This window comes from Anopheles ziemanni, chromosome 3 (genome assembly GCF_943734765.1).
Source record: "Anopheles ziemanni chromosome 3, idAnoZiCoDA_A2_x.2, whole genome shotgun sequence".
In the NCBI taxonomy this organism is placed as follows: Eukaryota; Metazoa; Arthropoda; class Insecta; order Diptera; family Culicidae; genus Anopheles; species Anopheles ziemanni.
In genome coordinates this window covers 1,351,684-1,371,945 of record NC_080706.1, presented here as the reverse complement: position 1 = coordinate 1,371,945, position 20,262 = coordinate 1,351,684, and the positions used below count along the sequence as shown (strand labels likewise).

Below are 20,262 nucleotides of genomic sequence, written 5' to 3'. Positions count from 1 at the left end.
TGTGTGTTTGTTGGCTTTTGTTTCGCACTTTCCTTTCCTTCCCCCACGTGTTGGAGTTGTTTGCTCTTTGGTGTGGTTTGTTTATTTGTGCATTGTCCACGGCAATTGTTGCATCCGCTGTGGCTTTCCCTGCATTGGTCCTGCGCCCCATTCCCTTATTAATGTGTAACCGCAATCGAAGCCAATTCGAAAACGGCCAAACGGGTGTTGCTTTCGACAGGCTATTATTTCGCAATTAGCTATTTGTTTTATTCTTTCGCTGGGCGCGAAATGATTTCCCCGGGGTCGGTTTGCTTAATGATTGATGCATTACCTGATAGAGCAAGTCAATGCCGACACGAAGGGGTCATTCCGGTGATTGAATGCTCACCTGTCCATGTACCTATTTTTAGGACATTTGAAAGGCAGAATGTGAAAAGTTGTGTCTTACAATTCAAATCGTATTTGACGCAATCATGTTCAACCTTTGCCCATATTTGTGTAATCCGCCCGGAACATGAAAAATTCAAAAGGTGGCTTTTTGGTGGGAGCAGAATTTCTTCGCTAAGCATTTCATTTTCCAACGGTCTCCAGAGCAAAAATGTTCGTGAAAAACTTGCATCATGATTGGCAAAAACCGGCCGAATCTCGGCCCAAGCGCTTCCATCGAATGTCAGGATTTACGGATTTTAATGGAAAGCAAATATTTGCCGCCCGTCGACTAAGGGGGTTTTCCGTGCGCCGTCTATTCGGGACTCGATGAATTTATGATGGCCATGAAGTAGTGCATTGTCCCACCAGCCAAAGGTCGATTTCGGCGATACGAGATCCATCAACCCGGGGAGGCTGCAGTTTTCTGCCGCCGTTTCGCTGGACGGGAATGTTTTTCGTTGCTTTTTCCTTCGCCGCTTTCAATGGCCCACTGGCTTTGGACGTCCGGTCGATGTTTGCGGCTGGCTGGCTGACTGGTTCGTCTCCCGGGAGGCCTTTACTTTCAGTGAAAAGAAATCGTTGGTTTTATATTTTCAAAGTGGGCCCCGACGCAGTAATTCCCTCGAGCGGAACGCGCAAACCTGCGGGGTGGAAGAAGATGTTTCTGGCGTTTTCGGAGTTCCCGGGGACGAAGGAATTTCGGAGAATCGACGGCGACGGGTTAATGACGACGCTGATGATGATCCATCGGCATCGGTATTGGCCGCTACCGCAACAATGACGCTCATTCATAAATATTTAAAGTGGATTTTAATCATAAAGTCTTCGCGTACCCGGCCCGAACTCCGGGGCCGAATCCCGAAAAGCGGGGCCTGAGATGTTTGTTTTCCTCGTCTACGCTATTTTCGGAAAGTACACTCCAGGGTGGATCGGATTTTGCCGGATTTCGAAGCTCGGCGGGAAGGTTATTTTCGATGCAATGTCGGGGAAACGTCGAATGCGGCTTATGAAAGCGATACGATATTGGCTGTGATTTTTCTTTTCACTTGTTCCTCGCTGTCTCTAGAACCACCTTTTCTTCCGCTCACTCTTTCTCTCATTCCCGGCGAAGATGAGACGCACTTTAGATGTTTACAAATCATTTTACCAACGCAGTCTGTGGCAGTCGGTCCATGAAAGACATCCCGGGGCGTACGAACGAGCGGCGGAGGAGTTAAATTTGTAATCCTACGCCCGGGTCACGCCTTGAGTTCAATGGGGTACCTGTCGAATTTTATGAATTCTAAATTAACAACATTAAACCGTGTTGTATAGAGCGGGTTCGGGGACTCGCGGAGACTGTGGAGGAGCCTGGAGGGGGGGCTGCAGGTATTAGTAATGATCCGACAACCAACACCACCTACCCGGGCGTTTCCGTTTCCGTCGCCGAACGCTACTGTGCTCTGCAAATCGATACTTTAAAAAGGAGGTGCCGACAGCATGGCGGTGTTTATTGTTATCGTTTGCACGATAATGGAGATAACACTTTCGTAACCGCCGGGCGCGCTGCCGTTCCTGAGGAAGCACAAGAAGAAAGGCAATTAACCAGCGAAAGGGGTTAGTAATCGGGGCAGTCGGAACAGAAGCAAGCAAATTTCAGCTAAAAGATGTTCTACATCGAGGAAGAAATTTGGTTGGTATTGAATCATCATAAAAGTGAGGTATAAAGTAGGAGAGTTTCATAATAAAATTAAAGCTACATGCAGCCACACTTTTACCTAAAATTTCTCAAGAAAAAAGATGTAAATCTTTATGACGTCGGTTTGGGTGTTCGTTTTTGTCGAACTCGATGTCACAGTAAATATTCATAACGTTGCCAACACAACTCAACCCCCAACCAACCAACCAACCAACTATCACAGTACTCGTATGAAAAAGCTGTCAGTTCCCGCACCTCATTCCCTCATCCTTTTTTCCCTTCCCTCCTTACAGTCCCATACCCTATTGATTGATTGTGTGCTGTCAAAAGCTTACGTCTTAGCGAGCGTCGATGGAAGGGATCTGTGCGCAAAATTCTTATCAAACTTCCCCCCCACAGCTCGTTCGAGAATATGTCTCCGAGAGCCTATGAGCGTGTGTGTGGGTGAAGATGTGAGCATAATTATTTTCAATCTACAGCCTCGACTTCCTCGTTCGACGCCGAGCGTTCCTTCGATCCGCCATCGTTCAAGAAGGCGTCGCGATGCGGTCGATCTGGTGTGGTCTCGTTTCGCCGACACATCGTACACTTATCGAACAGTTGGCTGAGTGTGGCACATTCTTATCACATGCCCTTATGCCTTGTTACCTTCCGTTCGCCTCAAACCCTCCCCTTCCCCCCCGTTCCCGTCATTCGCAGGAACTGAACCATTTGTTTGTTTATAAATAGGTTTAAGAAGAATGTGACATACGTTAGCATCGCTTCATTCGCTCGGGGTTTTGGGAGAGCCGTTCGTTGGTTGGCTAAGCGTTGGTTCTCGGTCCTTCCACCCCGTTGGCACCCTTTCCGCTCCATCCCCTCGAGGGAGGGGTACGCCATATTCATTATTCGTCAAAATTTCTGATCGTCCCATACGGATCCGTCCCGGGATGGCGTGTTGCTGTTGGGAAGCTTTTTGAGGAACTTGAGCTCATCAATTTCCCACCCACCCCGTCGCTGCGCCATCCACTGGCGGATTATTCTTCTGAACATGACATCGTCGGGAGATAATGATTTTGTCGTTAAATGCGGCCATATGCGCGCGAGGTGCTGGCATTTTTCCATTGATTACGAGAAATGGGCGCACATATTGTGTGCGGGTTCTTCCGGGACAGGCGAGTATCGTTTTTAACGGCGCAAGGGGATCCCTGCAGTAAACCTGCAGACGAGCCGAAATTCATCAAATATGATAATGAATAGAAATAAATTTTGCTCGCATTGAAAAGTGCGCACAAAAGGGGGTGCGGGTGTGCGATGGGGTTTGAAAGAGTGGTTAATTTATAATGTCCTCCCCCCCCTTCGTCACCCTACAAAAACACTGGTTATGGCGGGTGTTAATCAAGTGGGATGTGAATATGATCGGGTGATTTTTATGAAAGTTTTTCCATTCCTGGGCCATCATTTCTTAAGATAAGCAAAGTACCAAACTTAAGAGAGGTGTGGGTGTTGAAAAACTGATACGGGCGAAAAAATTTGGCCTTTTTACGATTAATTAACGAACGAACGGCGTTATCGCGCCTTCACCTCATCTCACTTGAAAACATCTTCTTGAGTGCTAAAATTTCCTTCAAAGAAAAACCAAACGCCTCGATAATCCATCATGCTCAAACAATCCAATATGATACACAATTTTGTGCCACAACAGGTTGTTCGTGGGTGCAAAGATGACCCAAAAATAAAATTCCATCATTCCCTCCTTGAGCCGAGCTGAAGGAAGTTTGTGAAGCAAGAAAATGAAAGGAAACCCTCCGGTGGAGGAAGTCATTGCACCTTTTTTTCACCTAGGGAATGGAATTTCGATTAACCTATCAGTGCACACCCGCCTTTGCCTTCCGCTGCTCCCACCAACCGCATCGCATCGGCTTTTCCGGTCGAGGGCAAACAGGTCGACCTGTCACAGTTCAACTGGTATTGTTTACCTCCCTTGCTTTGCACGCTCCTTCTTGCTATTCCCTCCCACTACTCCCATCCGGTAATTGATATCACTTTTTTCTAATCTGCCTTATCATTATTGCTTCGCGTTCTACGCGTTTTCCGCTCCTGGGCGCGCGATTTTCCATTATTTACCTTTGACGGTGTTTCCAGTTTTTTTTTTCTACGTTTGGCCTGAGCGTTTCATCCTGACAAGGCATAAAGATCGAACAAGATGAAAAGTCCTTCCTCCCCTTGCGTGGTTGGTTTGCAGGGGATTTTTTTTTGTTTTTTGTTTTCGAAGGCAAACAAGTTTTCCCATTTTCCGAAACTCCCACTGGTGGTGGGAGGGGGAATACGAAGAAAGCAGAGGGAAAAAGAAAAATCCACCCCGGAAAAGCAAGCGAAGGAGGCCCGATTTTTGATTCCCGAACGACTTTGCCATTTATTCAAATTTTACAATCATTGTTGTCTGTTATTATTACCATCACCACGAACGTGAAGCCGGTATTGTCCTTTTTTTCATCTCGGAAGTGTTCGTCTTTAGATGCCTCCTTCCCCCTCCACCTCCTGGGTGGGAGGAAGTGAACTAGGATAATCGTGGGCACAAAACGCATCTTCCACCCATCACTCTAGGGATCACGCAACCAACTTTCCATCGGGGTTTTTCCGCAGCAGGAAACATACAGGGCGGGGAGATGGAGGATGAAGATTTTCCGCGAGTGAAGAAAGTGAGGGAAAAAAGAACATCCTGGTGGAACGACGACGCAACCGAACGTAGTGAAATAAAGTTAAATTAAACCAGCAAACGGAGCCTGCTTCGATTTGAATGAAACTACGGCCGGGAAAATCGTGCGGTGAGGGGTGGCGGGTGAGTGAGGCAAGAGGCGCCGGAAATGGAGCAACCATACAAATAAATAAAAAATGAGCTGATAAGGACTGATTGTCGTTCGCCGCGTTCGCGTCGTTTGACTCCGTGCCTTCGTCAATTCTTTGTCATCCTCCTTCTCCCCTTCCCTACCCGACCGTCCCCAGGGCCAAACTCAAGACGTTTTCCTCCACAAAACGGCGGCGTCACGCGAGGGTCGACAAATTGTGGATCGATTCGAACGATAAATGGGACCGAGAGGCTCGTTGTGAGGAGGCGAAATGGGGGGCGCACAAAGGGAGTAGTGGGTGGTTTGCTACAAGCTGTGGAGCGGGCGAGTTCGAGAGAACAATCGAATGACAAATAATAACAGCATCACAGTGATGGTTGGGTTGGGCAAACGGAAGCTGTTTGGAGATTCTTGCTTTTTTTTATCGCCCGTCGGCTCGCGGCCAACCCAAAAACCGAATCTTCACTTTTGATCATCAGTGTCCCCCCGAACGAGGCGGATGACATTTATTACTCTGTTCTGGCAATGCGTGTGTTCATGTCTATACCAGCTGTTGTAGATATGTGTTGGTGTGTGATTTTTGTTGTTCCCTCCAGGTCGAGATTTTTCGGACAAGATAAAGGAAAACAATTTTCAAGAATTAATCGAAATTGTATTCCTGTTCCCTGCACTCTGCGCCATTCACTCTTCGATTGTTGTAGTAGTGGTGGTGGATTCAGCACTAAAACACCGAACCCAGAAGCGTCTATTCCGATCAGCATGGCAAGAGGCAAAGGCAAGTGGCCGGAACGGGGAGCAATCCATTGTTCACGGTAGATCTGCGTGGGAAATTCGACATCCGCGGTCGCGACCGACGACCGTTTCCGAAAAGCATTATAAATCCGAAATGGATTGACGGAAGGAGCGGGAAGAGAAGCTGGAGCGGAGGAAGCCGTAAAGAGATGGAGCGCTTGAACAAGGGAACACTTGTGCGGCACCTGAAGAAAGGTTAAAGCTCGTGTCTGGAGATTTTGCTGATTGTTCAGGTGAATCATCTAACCTGGAAGGGATTTTACTTTACGGAAGAGAACCTAGTATTGATTTTGCCCATTTTTATCAATTGGTTTGTGTCGAGATCGAACGACGAATTGATGAAAATAACATCTTAATATGTGAATCCTTCGAGAATTGCTCATGCCTCTGGCTTCTCCATTTACTAACTGAAAGATGTTACTCACAAACCAACCCCCAGCACCAGCATCATTCAAAGTTTTCGAGAATCAATTGCCCACCATCCTTATCGAGCATTGAACACGCAACCAGCTGCAACAAAACATCATTCCGAAGACATTGGCACGAAATTTCAATGCGCTCCCTTCCGGAGTCGTTTCATTAGTCACGGGGTTCGGAGATCCGTCCGCCCGATGCGTCGATGGCGTGAGGAATAATTTTATCAAACAAAACATCTTAATACTCCAACTAAATGGATTGTAATGAAAATGTTTGATGCTGCCCTTCGGAAGGGCCGGATTCGGTCGAACCCTAGTAAGGAAAACCCCGGGCTCCGGGCGAAGGTTTTATAGTTTTTGATTCGATATCGACAGGCCGGCGGAGCGAGTGCCTCGGTTTAGGGCTTCGCAGCAAATGGGCCAGGGATATTTACGATCTTCGGGAGGGGCGGGTTTTTACGATCAATTAATCTCTAATATACGGGTAATATTCATCATTTCATCAGGGAACTTGTGATTCTTGACGCAATATTTCAATTCGAATGGATAGAATAACGGGATGGGAACGACGTGATAAAATACCAATGAAAACAGTACTCGACCAGATAGAATTCACTTGAAACTTTAGAAATTAAATCATCGATTATTATGAGAAAAACAGAAACATTTCAAAGCATCCAAAAGAAAAATCAATAGCATTCAAATGATTTATTAAGCACACAACAGAAATATGAATAAAAATGAAGTAGTTTAATCATTCGAACATGGCCTTAACCGCATTCTACAACATAAATCCAGTTCAGGACGCATTCCCAGCCGTACCACTTTTCAATCCTTTAGGATCATTCAACAACATCTAATAAATTTCGCAGTCTACGGGAGAAGAGGTCCGTTCGTTCGTGCGGAAAAAAACATCTCGAATCCTTTTTAACAACCGCGAGCCCTTTTGTGTCCTCTTCAAAAAAGGATGTTCTTCGAAACCGACGATTGAAGAGGAGTTCAGAAACACGATAGCAGAAATTCGGTTCTCGACGTCGGTTCTCCTGCTTCGCATCGAACATCGGCTCTCGAGCAGTTCAACACATTTTTGAAATTGGTTTTGAGAGAGCATTTTTTTCCTGGAGTGCGGTTGGCCGCCGTGCTTGAGCATTTTAATGAGTGATTTTTTAAACCAGCACAGAAATCGCTACTGATAGGAAGAAGATAATTCCGCCCCGAAACCGATGGTAGTAGGCTGGGAAGTCGTTATGCCAATGAAGGGTCTTGTTGAACAAAATCTTCATCAATCGCAGAGAAAATCGCGTCCGGGGGCGGGAAAGATAACCGCATTGCGTTCTGAAGCGTGGAGGGCAGGGGAAAAAAAAGAAAGCCAATTTCGAAAAGGGTTACCAATTTGATTAAAATTTTTCCGAACCCACTTCGAATGGAATCATCCCGTCGGTCCCAATTCGTTATGGCTTCTAATATTGGCTTTTTAGCTAATTAACCGAGTGCGATGTTACCTTTCCTTTACACGCCCGAAGTCGGATCCGAAACAGGGAACAAAATCCTTTGATATCGAACCACCCTCCTCCCACCCATAGATAACGACGATGAGCGGAAGTCAGAATTAGTGGTTTGGGTTTACGTTCTACCTTTCGCTACCTTAACCGGCATGAAAATCGAGATTGGAGTAAACGTTGGAGCGTGATTCGAGAAAAAAAACTATAAAGTAAAATTGAATTCAATTTACATCCCGTCTTAAATTTCACAATCATAAATCATACAGCACGGCATTCAAAGGACAAATAAAGGTATTGGGTAATTCCGTTCCTCCAGCCATTGCGCCCCTTTTTGAGCGACAAGGAGATGTATGGAACAGGAAAAGAAAGTGAGCTTGACGGATTCTCACCGAACGTCGCGTGATGTCTCTGCAAAGGAAGTGAAGCAAAGAAGAAGCAAAAGAAAGAAAAACGAGATCATCTTATTATTCAAATGAACATACTTTTATTGTGTTTGATTCGTGCATTGTGCCCGGATGCTCAGGAAGGCGAGAGGATGGCCAACAAGGAATAAAAAATAAACCGAGGGAACCATCGCGCGCTGGTATAGGAATTCACATGCCCATGTGGTATCTGCACCGTGGCGGTATTGACGTTCGGCAAAGGAAGGCAGGCACACAACGGCCCTGAATAGGAACAACAACTACCAGGCCAGTACTGTGAGAAATATCTAAATCGAATCTGGTTCGAGGCGAGACAGTTGTTAAGCAGACGAAAAAATAAATACTCGATCTATACCGGGACGCAAGCGACGAGGTGGCATTGCTTCGGGCGGTGGAAACCCGGGAAGAAGCGTTCCCAAAAGAATGCGCTCGGAGCAATGAATGGAAGAAGCCTCTTGCATGAATGAAATATGTGAAGCGACATCGACGCAACGACGATCATGAGGCCACGCAGTTTTTTGGGGGGAACGGGAGTGACCGAAGAAAGAGGGCGCGAAAGAGGGCGAGAGTGAATGAAAAATAATATTGAACCAGAATAAAAAAAGCGATATGGTAATGATGGGAAAACGATGCCAAACTGTACCGCACCAGGCAACGAAAACCTTCGAAAACGAACGTCTGCGATCGGAGACTGCCCTTGCCTTGCGCCCGGCATCCCTTTACCCGTTCCCTTTCCCCATCGGACTCATTCGAGCGTTTTTGTGAATGAATTAATATGCTCGCGAAGACGATGCAAATGACAGATCGAGGCCGCCCCAGAACGGATGAATGAACGGCTTTTCGTTCGAACGATGGGCCGTGCACACGTCTCTGCTATTTTATTGAACCGAACGTACTCGTCGATGTGCATTCGCAAGGTTTGTCGAATTTGCATAACACGACGAGACTAAAATAACGTTTATGACGACATAAGTCTGTCGTGGAAAACCTGCAAAAACCACATTGTGTAGTTTGCAGTTCAAAACCTTTGCCTAAATACTTGTTGCATCGGTGACGTTCATCGATTGGAAACTAGACACGTCTGGAAATGCAACTCTCGCCTTATGTTTCGTGTCGGCTGTCAGATGTCATCGCGCTAGCTTTGGAGACAGTCTCGTCTCAGTTCATTTGGAAACCGAATCGAGTCAATGAAACCATCTCCAAGACGGAACGGAAACACGACTCACCACACGCTTCGTCGTCTTCGACCAGCGCCTTTTGCCTGCGGCAATCGATCGAATGCCGGACTTGCAGTGCGCATGTGCATCGGGTCGATGCATCGGAATCGGAAAATTGGTGATCGAAACGCGAAACCGAGCGAAATGAAGAGTGAAAGCGAGAAAGGCACTTCGCACGGAGAACGAGACGGCTCGAATTGCATCCATCGTCTCGATTGCACCAAACTGCATCTCCATCCAACTACGGGGTTTCATGGAAGTGGTGTCAATACCAGTCGTTGCTGTGTGTGTGTGTATATTGGTGGAAAAAGAGCAAAAGAGACAAGAGTAGCGCTGCAAATGTCAATGAGCAATTAATAGGAAGGAAAAAACAGACCTTTTCCACCTTTTGCGTTCTGGTGCTGACAAACACTGATATTTATCAGCAATTAATACTTCATGCTTCACGTCCAGTATCTCTTTCTCGCCACCTCCTCCCCCCAAAAAACTCGCTGTCAACTGCAATGAATGGTCAACCGCACCACGCAACTCCGATTGGTGGGGCAAGGAAAATGCTGGATCCGTTTCCACTTTTTCGAGTGGCTCCCGTTTGACCAATTGTCATTTCATCGATGCATTTTATGTGCGATGCTTCGCGTTCGGTCGCTGGCAAAACATAAACGCCCACCGACCGCGTTGATTTGCATGCGCACTCGGCGGAAATCACCGGGTCCGGTGGAAAGCTTCCGGGCGAAATGTCGATAAATTCCCTCGGCTTCGACTCGACGGCTCGGTTGAAACAAGGGGGCAGACATAAAAATTGAATTGAAATTGAAAATGTTCGCCATCGTTTACTCGACAATATTGTTTTTCCGCTTCGCGGTTCGGTGTGACCTCGCCCTATCGCACACAAACACCACGCTGGAATAATTCGATGATTGTGTGTTTGTACCGCCATGAACTGCACATGAACAGAGCGCGCGCCTGGTTTTGATGTTATTTTTGTTTATAACAATTTCAATAAAATCCAACCACCCACGGTGAATTTTCCAGCATTCCTTCCATCCCCTGGTCTGCCCCGGATATGGTTGAGTTTCTCTCATTCATAATGTACTTCCTTTTCGGTCTGCTTTTCGAACAGCACAAGAACGAGGATAAACGTCGAATTTTCGGATATATTTTAATTTTGATCGAATGGATCTTTCGCTAAAATCTTTTTATTATATCCCAAGTCCGAAACAACAAACATAGTTTGGATTAATGATTTACAGACACGTACATTGACGCTTGTTTTCCACACCACGAAAAGAAACAAAGCAAGCGTGGGGATATTTAGGCATGAATTTTCCAAACACTTGAACTAAAATAGATGATAAACTGTTGAAGTAAATCATCCAACGTCACATAACCATTACAATAACGCCGCATCCTGATGCACAATGGCGCACTGCAGCCTATTTCCGGCCGCCAATGCTACCAATGGCCCAGTCATGCAACTTGATATCATTCGCACACCTTTTGGTGAGTATTTGTTTTCCGGCGAACGAGTGAAAAAACCGGTAATTACAGCATTAATTATCGAAATAATTATCGCGCGCCGTTCGGGCCGTGGCCGTTTTCGTGTGGCAAAGCCGTTTTTCAATCAAACTGCGGCTGTGTTGTCCGAAAGTTTGGTTACCAGATAACTGGTGAAAAATTGAAAAGAGGATGAAAAAGGCGACACACATATAAAACCGTAATTATTGCGACAGGCGTACATAAACAAGTGGAATATTGATAAAATGAATGGCCAGCTGCCTCGCGATTTTCACATTTCCGTATTGCATGATGCGAGGTGAAATGGAACACAGTTGGTATCATTTGAAGTGGAAAAAACCCCCACAGTTTATGAAGATCAATATTCATGATCGATAGCTGCCGTAAGATCGGTAAGATTTTTCTCCAAAATATTGAAATCTATTTATAACAGAAGGCACTAAAGAGCGCGATTGTTTACATTTCTCTTTTGAGTGATCGTGTCACAAACAATCACTCACGATCTCGATTGATCCTCGTTCAAAGTCACGCGTCACTGTCACCGCGTTTGAAGAGGAAACACTTCTTATGCGCCATCGATCACGGATAGTTTCTTTTTCCTCCCCCCCCTCTGGACGTCAGCGCGTGCTGCGATGATATTTCCAGAATTCGCAGAACCAAAACGCACGGAACGTTGCCGGCACCGGATTAAAATATTAATTGCAACATTAATTAAGAACGGTCCACGGCACCCGCGCGACTTCTGTCGGTTCCCTTCGAGCATGCGAGCTCTCACACATCATAGAAACCGATGTATGTTTATCTTGCTAATTGGATCAATTTTCACGCGTTCGATGTTCGTCGGAAGCGTTCAAGGAAAACTCCACGCGAACTCGAGCGACACTTGCTCCACGCGGAGGGCAGGAGCCATTGGAAAATTTATGTTGTCCACCGCGTCCGTCAACGCCCCTTCCTTGTCCAAACCCGGCGACCATCTCATCGGAGCGCCAACATCAAAACCCCGTAAGATGTTTATTTTCCTAGCGAACGAGCGAGGAAATGGGGGGCGGCGCTTGCCCGAGTGCAACGATGGGAAATTCGGGGAAAAAACTATGTTTGGAGTCGCTTCAAGTGGATACTGAAATTTTGAGCCCGCTTGTAATAACATTTCAGCTGCACACAACATTTTACTTTTCCCCCGCTTTCCACTCCCACCCACCCCCTGACGGAAGGGGAGCGCCGCCGACAGAATTCGATATTTATAGCCTATTAGTTTCGATTTCTGTCGCCCTTCTCCATGGCACGATGCGCTTCGATGCCGGGAACGCAACCGGTGCAACAGTTGCTGCTCGAGCAACATCTCTTTGATCCGTTTCCTTTGGATGACGCACTCTTCCGTGTATCGATCGAGCTCTCCGGGTGGGGGATTTCGGCAAGCAAAACGTACTGCAAAAAGTGATCCACGGCTTTCAAAAAATGTCAAGAGATGTGCATTAGATTTAACGAGCGGCCATTGCGGAGAGCGATTGCCATTATTATTGTTGTTGGTATTATCGCACGATAAACGCGTGAGATATGCCCTAGCGGGTTGGCAAGCGGTACCTAAAAACAAATATTCTTCCCGGTACTGGGGAAAAAAAAACTCCACACTACAATGTTTACGCAAATAAGCTGCAGAGAGACGGGAGGGTCGGCGGGCAGACAATCGTAAAAATTCAATTTAACACAAATTGACGGACCAAACACCGGCGGGCATTTTTAATGATCTCATACGTGTTTTGCTTGCGGGGAAGGAGGTTTTATTCGATGCGATTAATTTAAATCTTTCAAGAACGTTCGAAGGACACCGGTGTGGAAGGTGTCGTAAGCCGTTTCTGGAGGGGAATAGGTGGTTAGGGGAGGGGAGAATTGATGTAGATAACCCGGTCGGTCGGTGGTGTTGAAATAAAACGATATTTAGTTTTTGTCTTGGCTGCGGCGAGAAGTAAATGCAAACAAAAACTCCCTACCCAAAGTCCGGCCTCAGGTAATGAATTTTATTTTTCCCGTTTCCATTACAGCGTGCCACGTTGGCGGAAAAAGAAGTGAACTCGCTCAAAGAGAAACTGTCGACCACGACGACGACGACGACGACGACGAACAGCGCCGGCTGCCCCGACGAGACGGCCATGGACGTCACCATCCCTCCGGCCCTGTCGCTGCCACTGCCCCTCGCCCTGCCGCTGGCCACGACGACGTCACCGACGCCCACCTCATCGCCGCCCTCGATGATGGTCGAGCAGAACGGCGTTGCGCCACCCTCGCCCTCGACGACGCCCGGCTCGGAGAGTGGCAGCATTGGAGCCAACGGCCAACGGCCGGACGCCGCGCTCAGTCCGTGCGAGAAGCCGACCGGAGGATCGCGAACACCGACGACGACCGAACCGCGCGCTCGAACACCGGAACTCGATCGCAAGGCGCAGCAGCAGCTGGAGCTGGCCGCCCTCACGCACACCCTCAACAACAACTGCATCGGCAGCAGCAACAACAATCACAGCGGTGGCCACCATCACCACCACCTCCACCACCGGTCGCCCACTCCGCCCCCTGCGCCTGCCTCGACGGTTACGTCCACGGAGAAGATGGAGTGTGAAAGTGTTAGTAGTGTACATACGGCGGGCGAAGAGGCCAGTTTGAAGGCGAGGGAAGGATCACGCTACGACGATGGCAAGGAGGACGAAATGCACACGGGAAACGGGGAGACTTCAAGTAGACCTCAGAGCAGTGGACTGGAGGAGCCGAAGCACAGCAACGACTCGTCGAAGGACCCCGTACTGGAAGGCAGGACGAGATCGCTGACCGAGGAACTGTCGGCCAAGGACAGAGAGGTGAGTGACCAATCTTTTTCTCGGCTTTGTTTTATCTGCATTAAGAACGCTTATCAATCCACGAAGAAGAAGGACCTCGTAAAGAACACGAAAAAACATTACCGTTCGCTTTAACATCGGATAACTTTGCGATGAAAGGAAAACATCACTAAGTCCTACAAGCGATAAATATTTCGTAGGGTAATTTTTGCTGAAAAAGATTGGATTTCACCGGAGAGATGATATGAAGGCTCGAAATAATTCATAATTTTATCGAGCTATCGTTATTGTTCCGTGTTCTTGCGGTATTTTCCTTTCCCACCCCCTTCTCAACGCTAACGAAAGGGGAATTTCTCTTTGATTAATTTCATCACACTTTTTTGTTTAATTAAACCGTTGCGCGATCTATTTTTGAATGCAGGGGGATTCGTTTCTCTTTCCTGCCGGGAGGGGTTTTTCCTTTTTCTCTCCACTGGTACCGTTCGTGGATGAACTTTTTTTTACTCTTTTCCTACCCCACGTGGGTGGTCGAAACGGGGGTACGGCCTGAGACCAAAGCCAGCTGCCAAATCCTCCGGTGACCACCGAAGGAAAAACAAGCTTTTGATTTATATTTACTGAAAAATAATGAAAACTTTTCTCCCCACGAGCGGGGAGTGGGTGGGGGGGAATGGAAAACAATCTGAAGGATCCAAATCGACCAAAGGAAGACAAAAAAAAAACCCAACCGAAATGTTTCAAACTGCAAGAAGAAAAGAGTTTTCTTATCCCGAAGCGAGGGTCTCGGGAGAAGTTATTTTTTAAAACATCCCTTGACCACACAGATGAAACAATGATCAATAGGTTCGGAATAAAAGGAAAATGAATTGCGAGGGTGGTTGGTTGGTAAAAAAAAATAAGAGTTGGATAACAAAACGAAAGAAAAAAAACCGCTGCCAAACAACGTTCAAGCAAATGTTGGGGCGAGCAACATGAAACGGAGAAGCGAAAGAAAAAACGAATGAAAACAATGTTTCAAATAACAATACAATCGGTTTTTTATTACATAATTTATGTACAATTCATTGAATTTCGCCTTTGTTGCCACGTTCCTGGTGGCAAGGCACACACTTTTTGTATCGCTCCGACAGAAAAGCGGGGGAAAAAATTGCCGTTTCTTATTTTCAAAGGAAACTCCTCACAGAAAAGAATTCAAAAACCGATTGACGGCGGTTTCTCGTACCACAAGTATGGAGTATTTCCTTTCCTTTACAACCCATCGATGTTTACTCCTTCGCATCGTCGAAAGACGATGTTTTCTTCCACGCACCAAACGGTACTGATTGACGTTTGCTATCAGTTTTCCACTAGGGCGATTTTCTTTCCATCGAAGGAGGCGAAGAAAAAACCTACTGCGATTGCAACGCACACACCCTTCAATGAATGCCGTTTGTGCGTGTCATAACAACTTACTTCCTTCTTTTTTTTCGTCCGTGACTCCGTTCGCTGGTCCGATGTCTGGTGGGGATGCGAATCCGGTGCACAAACATGCCACCTCCCACCCCCCACCAGGGCACCCCTAATTTCAAATAATCTCTTCATTGTGGCAAATCGAATCTTGTGATTCCGATGTTTTCGTGTCCGATGCCTTTGTCGCCGTTTCCGTTTTTTCATCGAGGGAGAAAAAAAGCGTCTTACCTTCTTCCACCCCAAAAGTGTGATAAGAACGGGCTTGGCTTCGTCTTCTGGGGCGAGAGAGGAAAAAAACGAAACGATACCGCACGCTTGCACGCAGGCACGTACCCAAACAGTCGGGCCGATAAAAATCGCTTGTTGATTCTCGCTTACCGATCGGAAGTTGTTGTCGAAATGGGATGGGTTGTTTTTTTCTCCTTCTTCTCTTCCTTCGCCAGAGAAAGAGGCACTTGGAGAAATGATGTATCCCTCTTTTCACACTTTCACTCAACCCCGACCGGAGCTAATGAAGTAGGCAGGAGGGGCGTTGGTGGCCACTTGAGGAATTAGTAAGATACACTCGTAAATCCACTTATCGACCGACCCAAGATTCCGTTTTCCTTGCGAGAAAGCAAAAGGCCATCCCGAAAAGGTGATGGGAGTTTGACCGGAAAATTTCGCCTTTGACCGGCCCCTTATGGCCCGGTACCTTCCTCCTTGGGAGGGTATGTTTACTCGAAAAGGGAAATGGCAGTCTCCTATTCCTTTTCCTAGACGATGCGCCTGCCTGAGAACGATCTGAGAAATCTTTGGGTGTCGAAGGTTTTGGGGTGATTTATCGCCTTATTTTCCGGTCGAAGGATCAAAGGACCTCCGTGCCGGGTGGAGGGGCCTTTCTGGAGATGAAGATGGAGAACATTTTCTACATCTTGTGGTGCTGTCCTTTCGATTTCACTCGGCTTCCGGTTTGAGTTCAGAGTTCGATAGGCCGCGCGATCGTTTTGACCGAAGAAGACATTCTAGGACAAATCATTTGCATTTCTCTCGTTTGCAGAACCTTTAGTCCTGCAATCATTTGTCTCTTTGACCTTTGTGATTCAAGCACATTCGTTGTTTTCTTTTCAATCATCTTTTCCCATAGATTGTTGCTCTTTTCTGAGAATCGTTTCAGTTATAGTTAACCCAAGCATAAAGGAAACACAAAGTGCGGGAAAATATATTTTCTGCTTGATTTTCCGACTGTGGAGTGATTTTCACACTCCAAGGCTGATCCCTTTCCAACGTTTCCTTCAACCTTTCACGCCTATCCTTTAGGAGGATGGAGAAAGAAAAATAAACAGTATCCAATTTCCTCGCTTTTCCGTTCCAATGACGAACGGATTGTGTCTTTTTTTCCTCGAAAGTGTCGGGGAAGGAAAACACGTTTTCCCACGGTTTTTCCCATTCGGTCTGAGGCACGTCCGCAAGCCAAACGATGGTTTGTCAATAAGTTATTATCTTGTTTACGGACTTGTTTGGCTACGGTTCGGTGTGATGGATTTGCAGCTCCCCTTTTTCTCTGCGGCGCGGGAGGCGATGAAGCGCTCATAAATTTAACGGTGGAAAAGTATTACAAAAAAAAAAAAGAAAAACAACTGAAAACATCCCTTTCGACCAAAACCAGCGAAACACGTGGTAATAACTTCATAAGCTGTTTGTTTTCCCATCGTCCAACGGGACGGGACCTTGCGGCGTCTCGGGCGAAAGTTTTCCGAAATTGAACCGAAATTGGGTTCGTTTCGCCTCGTCTTCGATCCGCTGGCAAAAAAAAGGTAGATCGGAAAACACCACCAAACCCTAGCGGAATCGATGGAATTGCCGGTCCGGAAGCGGCGGGGAGGGAAAAACACGTTCCGAAGGGTGTAAAATCTGAAATTGATCTATAAAAAGTCGTAAAAAACACAACTTCGCAAACCGGAGAACAGTTTAAGGTTCGGAAGTGGAGAGAGGAAGACCAAAAAAAAAAGATACTCCCTCCGAGAAAAAAAAACAGGAATCCAAACACCACCAGAAGGTGTCGGAATTGGGTTGGCATAGATATCCTTTTCCGGGCCCGGCTCGACGTTTTCGGTGGAAAATATTTGAAGAATTTGATACCATCACAGGTTGAGCGTTTACTTGCCAGTTTTCGGGCGCCTTTCACAACGCAGCGGGAAGGAGGTGATTTTGTGGTTGTGGTAAAATTTAACAATCACCCAACACTGGTGCGAGAGAAAGGGACAATGTATGTGAGGGTGAACGGAAGAGGGTAATGTGTTGGTGGTGGTGGTTTATGGCGGAATTATAATGAGCCGCATGGGTCGATTGATTTGCCGGAGGTTCGACTCACGGAACGCCACTGGATTTTGATGCGGAGTAATAATCGTTTATTTACGACATTTATTGAATCGTTACCCGAGGAAAAGCGAGTCCCAGCCATTACTCCCATCCACGACCAGGCGTCTCCATCGACGAGGCGAGGGCAAACACCAAACTCCCCTCCACAAAAGAAATTCGAGGCATCTGGTCGCTTTCGGGAACGAGAACATGCACACCGCGTTTTAATATGCTGCGAAGGGTGAGAAAACCTGCAGTGTTGCTATTTTCCTTCGGTTTCATTAAAATTTCCCGAAAGTGGCTGCAAAGAAGGTGGAAAGTGTACAGTTTTCCACTCGCACTGCAACCGAACACGAACACCGTACGCTATGTTCGCTGCCAAACGAGAGCCCTCCGTGCGCCTTTTTGCCCCGGGAAAAACTTGGTGAAGGCACCATTAGCATGTAAATTTTCCACCCATCGGAAGGATATTGGAACGGGAGCATTTTGTGCAACGATGAAACAGAAACGCGGGTACGAGAAAGAAAGCGTTTCTTCCTGATTCTTTCTTCGGTTTGAAGCTTCCCGGACTCCACTTCCACCACATGAGGACGAATGGAAAAATGCAGCACACCGTGTGCCCACTCGGTGTGCAGACTAATTTACACAAATCGAAATGCGACTTGTTTTCGCTTTTTCTACGTTAATTCTTTTTCTCTTGCCTCTTTTCCTCCTCCGACATCGGGAGTGTTTGTTGTGTTCACAATTTCGATACCGAACAACAAACTCAATCCATTCCCAGCGTCTTAAACTAGCGTTCGTGTTTCCCTTTTTCCCCGGGGAAAACGTTCATCGATGAGGTTCGCGATTTTCCCGAGCACACAATGGCAATCCTTTCGCGCCGTTAAAACGGGTTGGAAACTTTTGCGGGATGACTTGGTCTTAAATAAAGTCGAACCAGAGAACGACGAGCATCGAGGTTCTTTGTACTCATTTTGTTGTCTGCCTCCACGAAAAACCCCCATACCCTAACCCTTTCCTCGGCCCCGGTTATCTTCTGCATTTCTCTCGCACTGCGGAATGAAAGTGAGAAATGAGCTACACGATACCATCATCACAACCGCATCGAATCGCCGAATCGTTCGTTTTGGTTGCATCGCGGCCAAAAAACCGATCGTATGACGGCGGGCGGGACGGGTAGGACGGGCAGGGGAGGTTGGCAATCTGCTCTTTTTGTGAAGCTACGACAACAGCAACAACACCAACCACGCCGGCCTTCGGGTTGTGCTGAGGATTGCCCAGACGGCCCAGACTGGGGTTCGGTTGGTTTAGCTGCATGAATTATGCAGTAATGACAAAACAATATGTAAACTATAAATATCACTAAACCTGCTAATTCGTACACAGCACCCCACACTGACGGGGGATAAATAAACCAACTGGTTTTGGTGACTCTTTTGATGATTTTTGTTTTATTTTTGAGTGTGTTCTTTAAGTCTTTTAGTACGTGAGTCATTTCTTATTTAAACTCTCAGACAAAAGTTTCACCAATGTATCAATTAGTTGTTGAAGATCCCAATTTTCCAAACATCTCAAACAGCCCCAAATGGGAACGAATATAGTCGCACATTGAAACACCAAATGCTCAAGAAACCCGTGGGCGTCCTTCCGAATAGAGCTGAGCGCCAATCCGGTTTCTACCGACACTGGAAAATCCTCCACCCGCTTCACGGGGGGAATTTTCTTTCGCCTCCGGACGGCGACTGTCTTCGGTACTCCCACCACGTCTTCTCCCCTCGCCACTACCACAGCTCCTTCAACGCTTCCGCTATGTGGCTTGGGTGCACTTTGGAGTTACGAAATGCAAAAAGCAAAAGCATCCCAGTAGTGCATGGAGCATGAACACCAAGTCCGGTTTTACTTTTGGCGGAACGCGCGCGCGGGTTGGCAAAGGGGAAGCTATAAGAGGGGGTAGGATAAAATAGTCCAAATTTCGTAAGTGTCAAAACAAAACATACTTTCCGTATATTTATAGCATTAGTGCCGTTACTTCGCCTCCATGAAGTGGATGCCATTTGCGGGCGCGGTTCGAATTCGTTCGAATTCATTCTTGTGGGGCTTGATGGGGTAGGGAAAAAGGAGGGAGTGCAAGCGAGGCAGGCGACGAGGGTATCACACGCTAGAGCATACGGCACAAAAAGCGGTACAAGTTAACCATATAATCAAACAATCCGCCTACACCATTTCCTCCATCGACACGCCGGAGCAATGTCACTTTTGCGCCAGTTTTTCCTGACTACCAAACGATCCGACGATTCCTGACCCACCAACATACACACTTTCTCCCTTTCTCTTTTACGGGTAAAACTTTTGTCGCATTCGTTCCATCTCCAACGCACGCCGCGCAAAAGAAAAGTCGATCGTTTCGAGGTTTTTGGATTGTTTTCGATTTGTTTCCATTTGGCCCAGGATGAGACGCGGAGCGTTTTTCCGGACCGTGCGCCACGCCACCGTGTTTTTCCGCGGTTTGGTGTAAATCCGCAATCCACAGCTGCGTTTGTTGGCTAATGGATGGCTCGATGAAAGTTTTCCCCGACCGCTTGTGCTTGCCGCTTTGACATTTTCCCGAGGAACCCACGGTGAATGGAATGACACAACATTAGCATTTGATCGAATTAAAAACTCAATCGTTTCGTACTGTTGTTTTTCCCCCCCGCAGTTCTCCAGTGTGAGGAGGGTGGGTAGTAAAAGGGGTGAAAATGTTTTTATTGATAAAATATCGTTTGTCGTTTGTGTTCGCCTCACTGGCAAACCATTGTGTGCCCCTCCTTCCAAAGGACCAAAGGCAAGAACCTGAAACAAATTATAAAACCGAACCGAATCGAAAC

At 46.8% G+C, this 20,262-nt stretch overlaps 1 protein-coding gene across 1 annotated transcript in view; it reads left to right on the top strand.

The window, feature by feature from the left end:
* The window catches only part of LOC131287232 (homeobox protein cut), a 155,699-nt gene that overhangs the window by 57,404 nt on the left and 78,033 nt on the right, over positions 1-20,262 (top strand). The window contains exon 2 of the mRNA XM_058316265.1: positions 12,821-13,627. Within this exon, the coding sequence (XP_058172248.1) occupies positions 12,821-13,627 (807 nt within the window). The remainder of the gene's footprint in view (positions 1-12,820; positions 13,628-20,262) is intronic.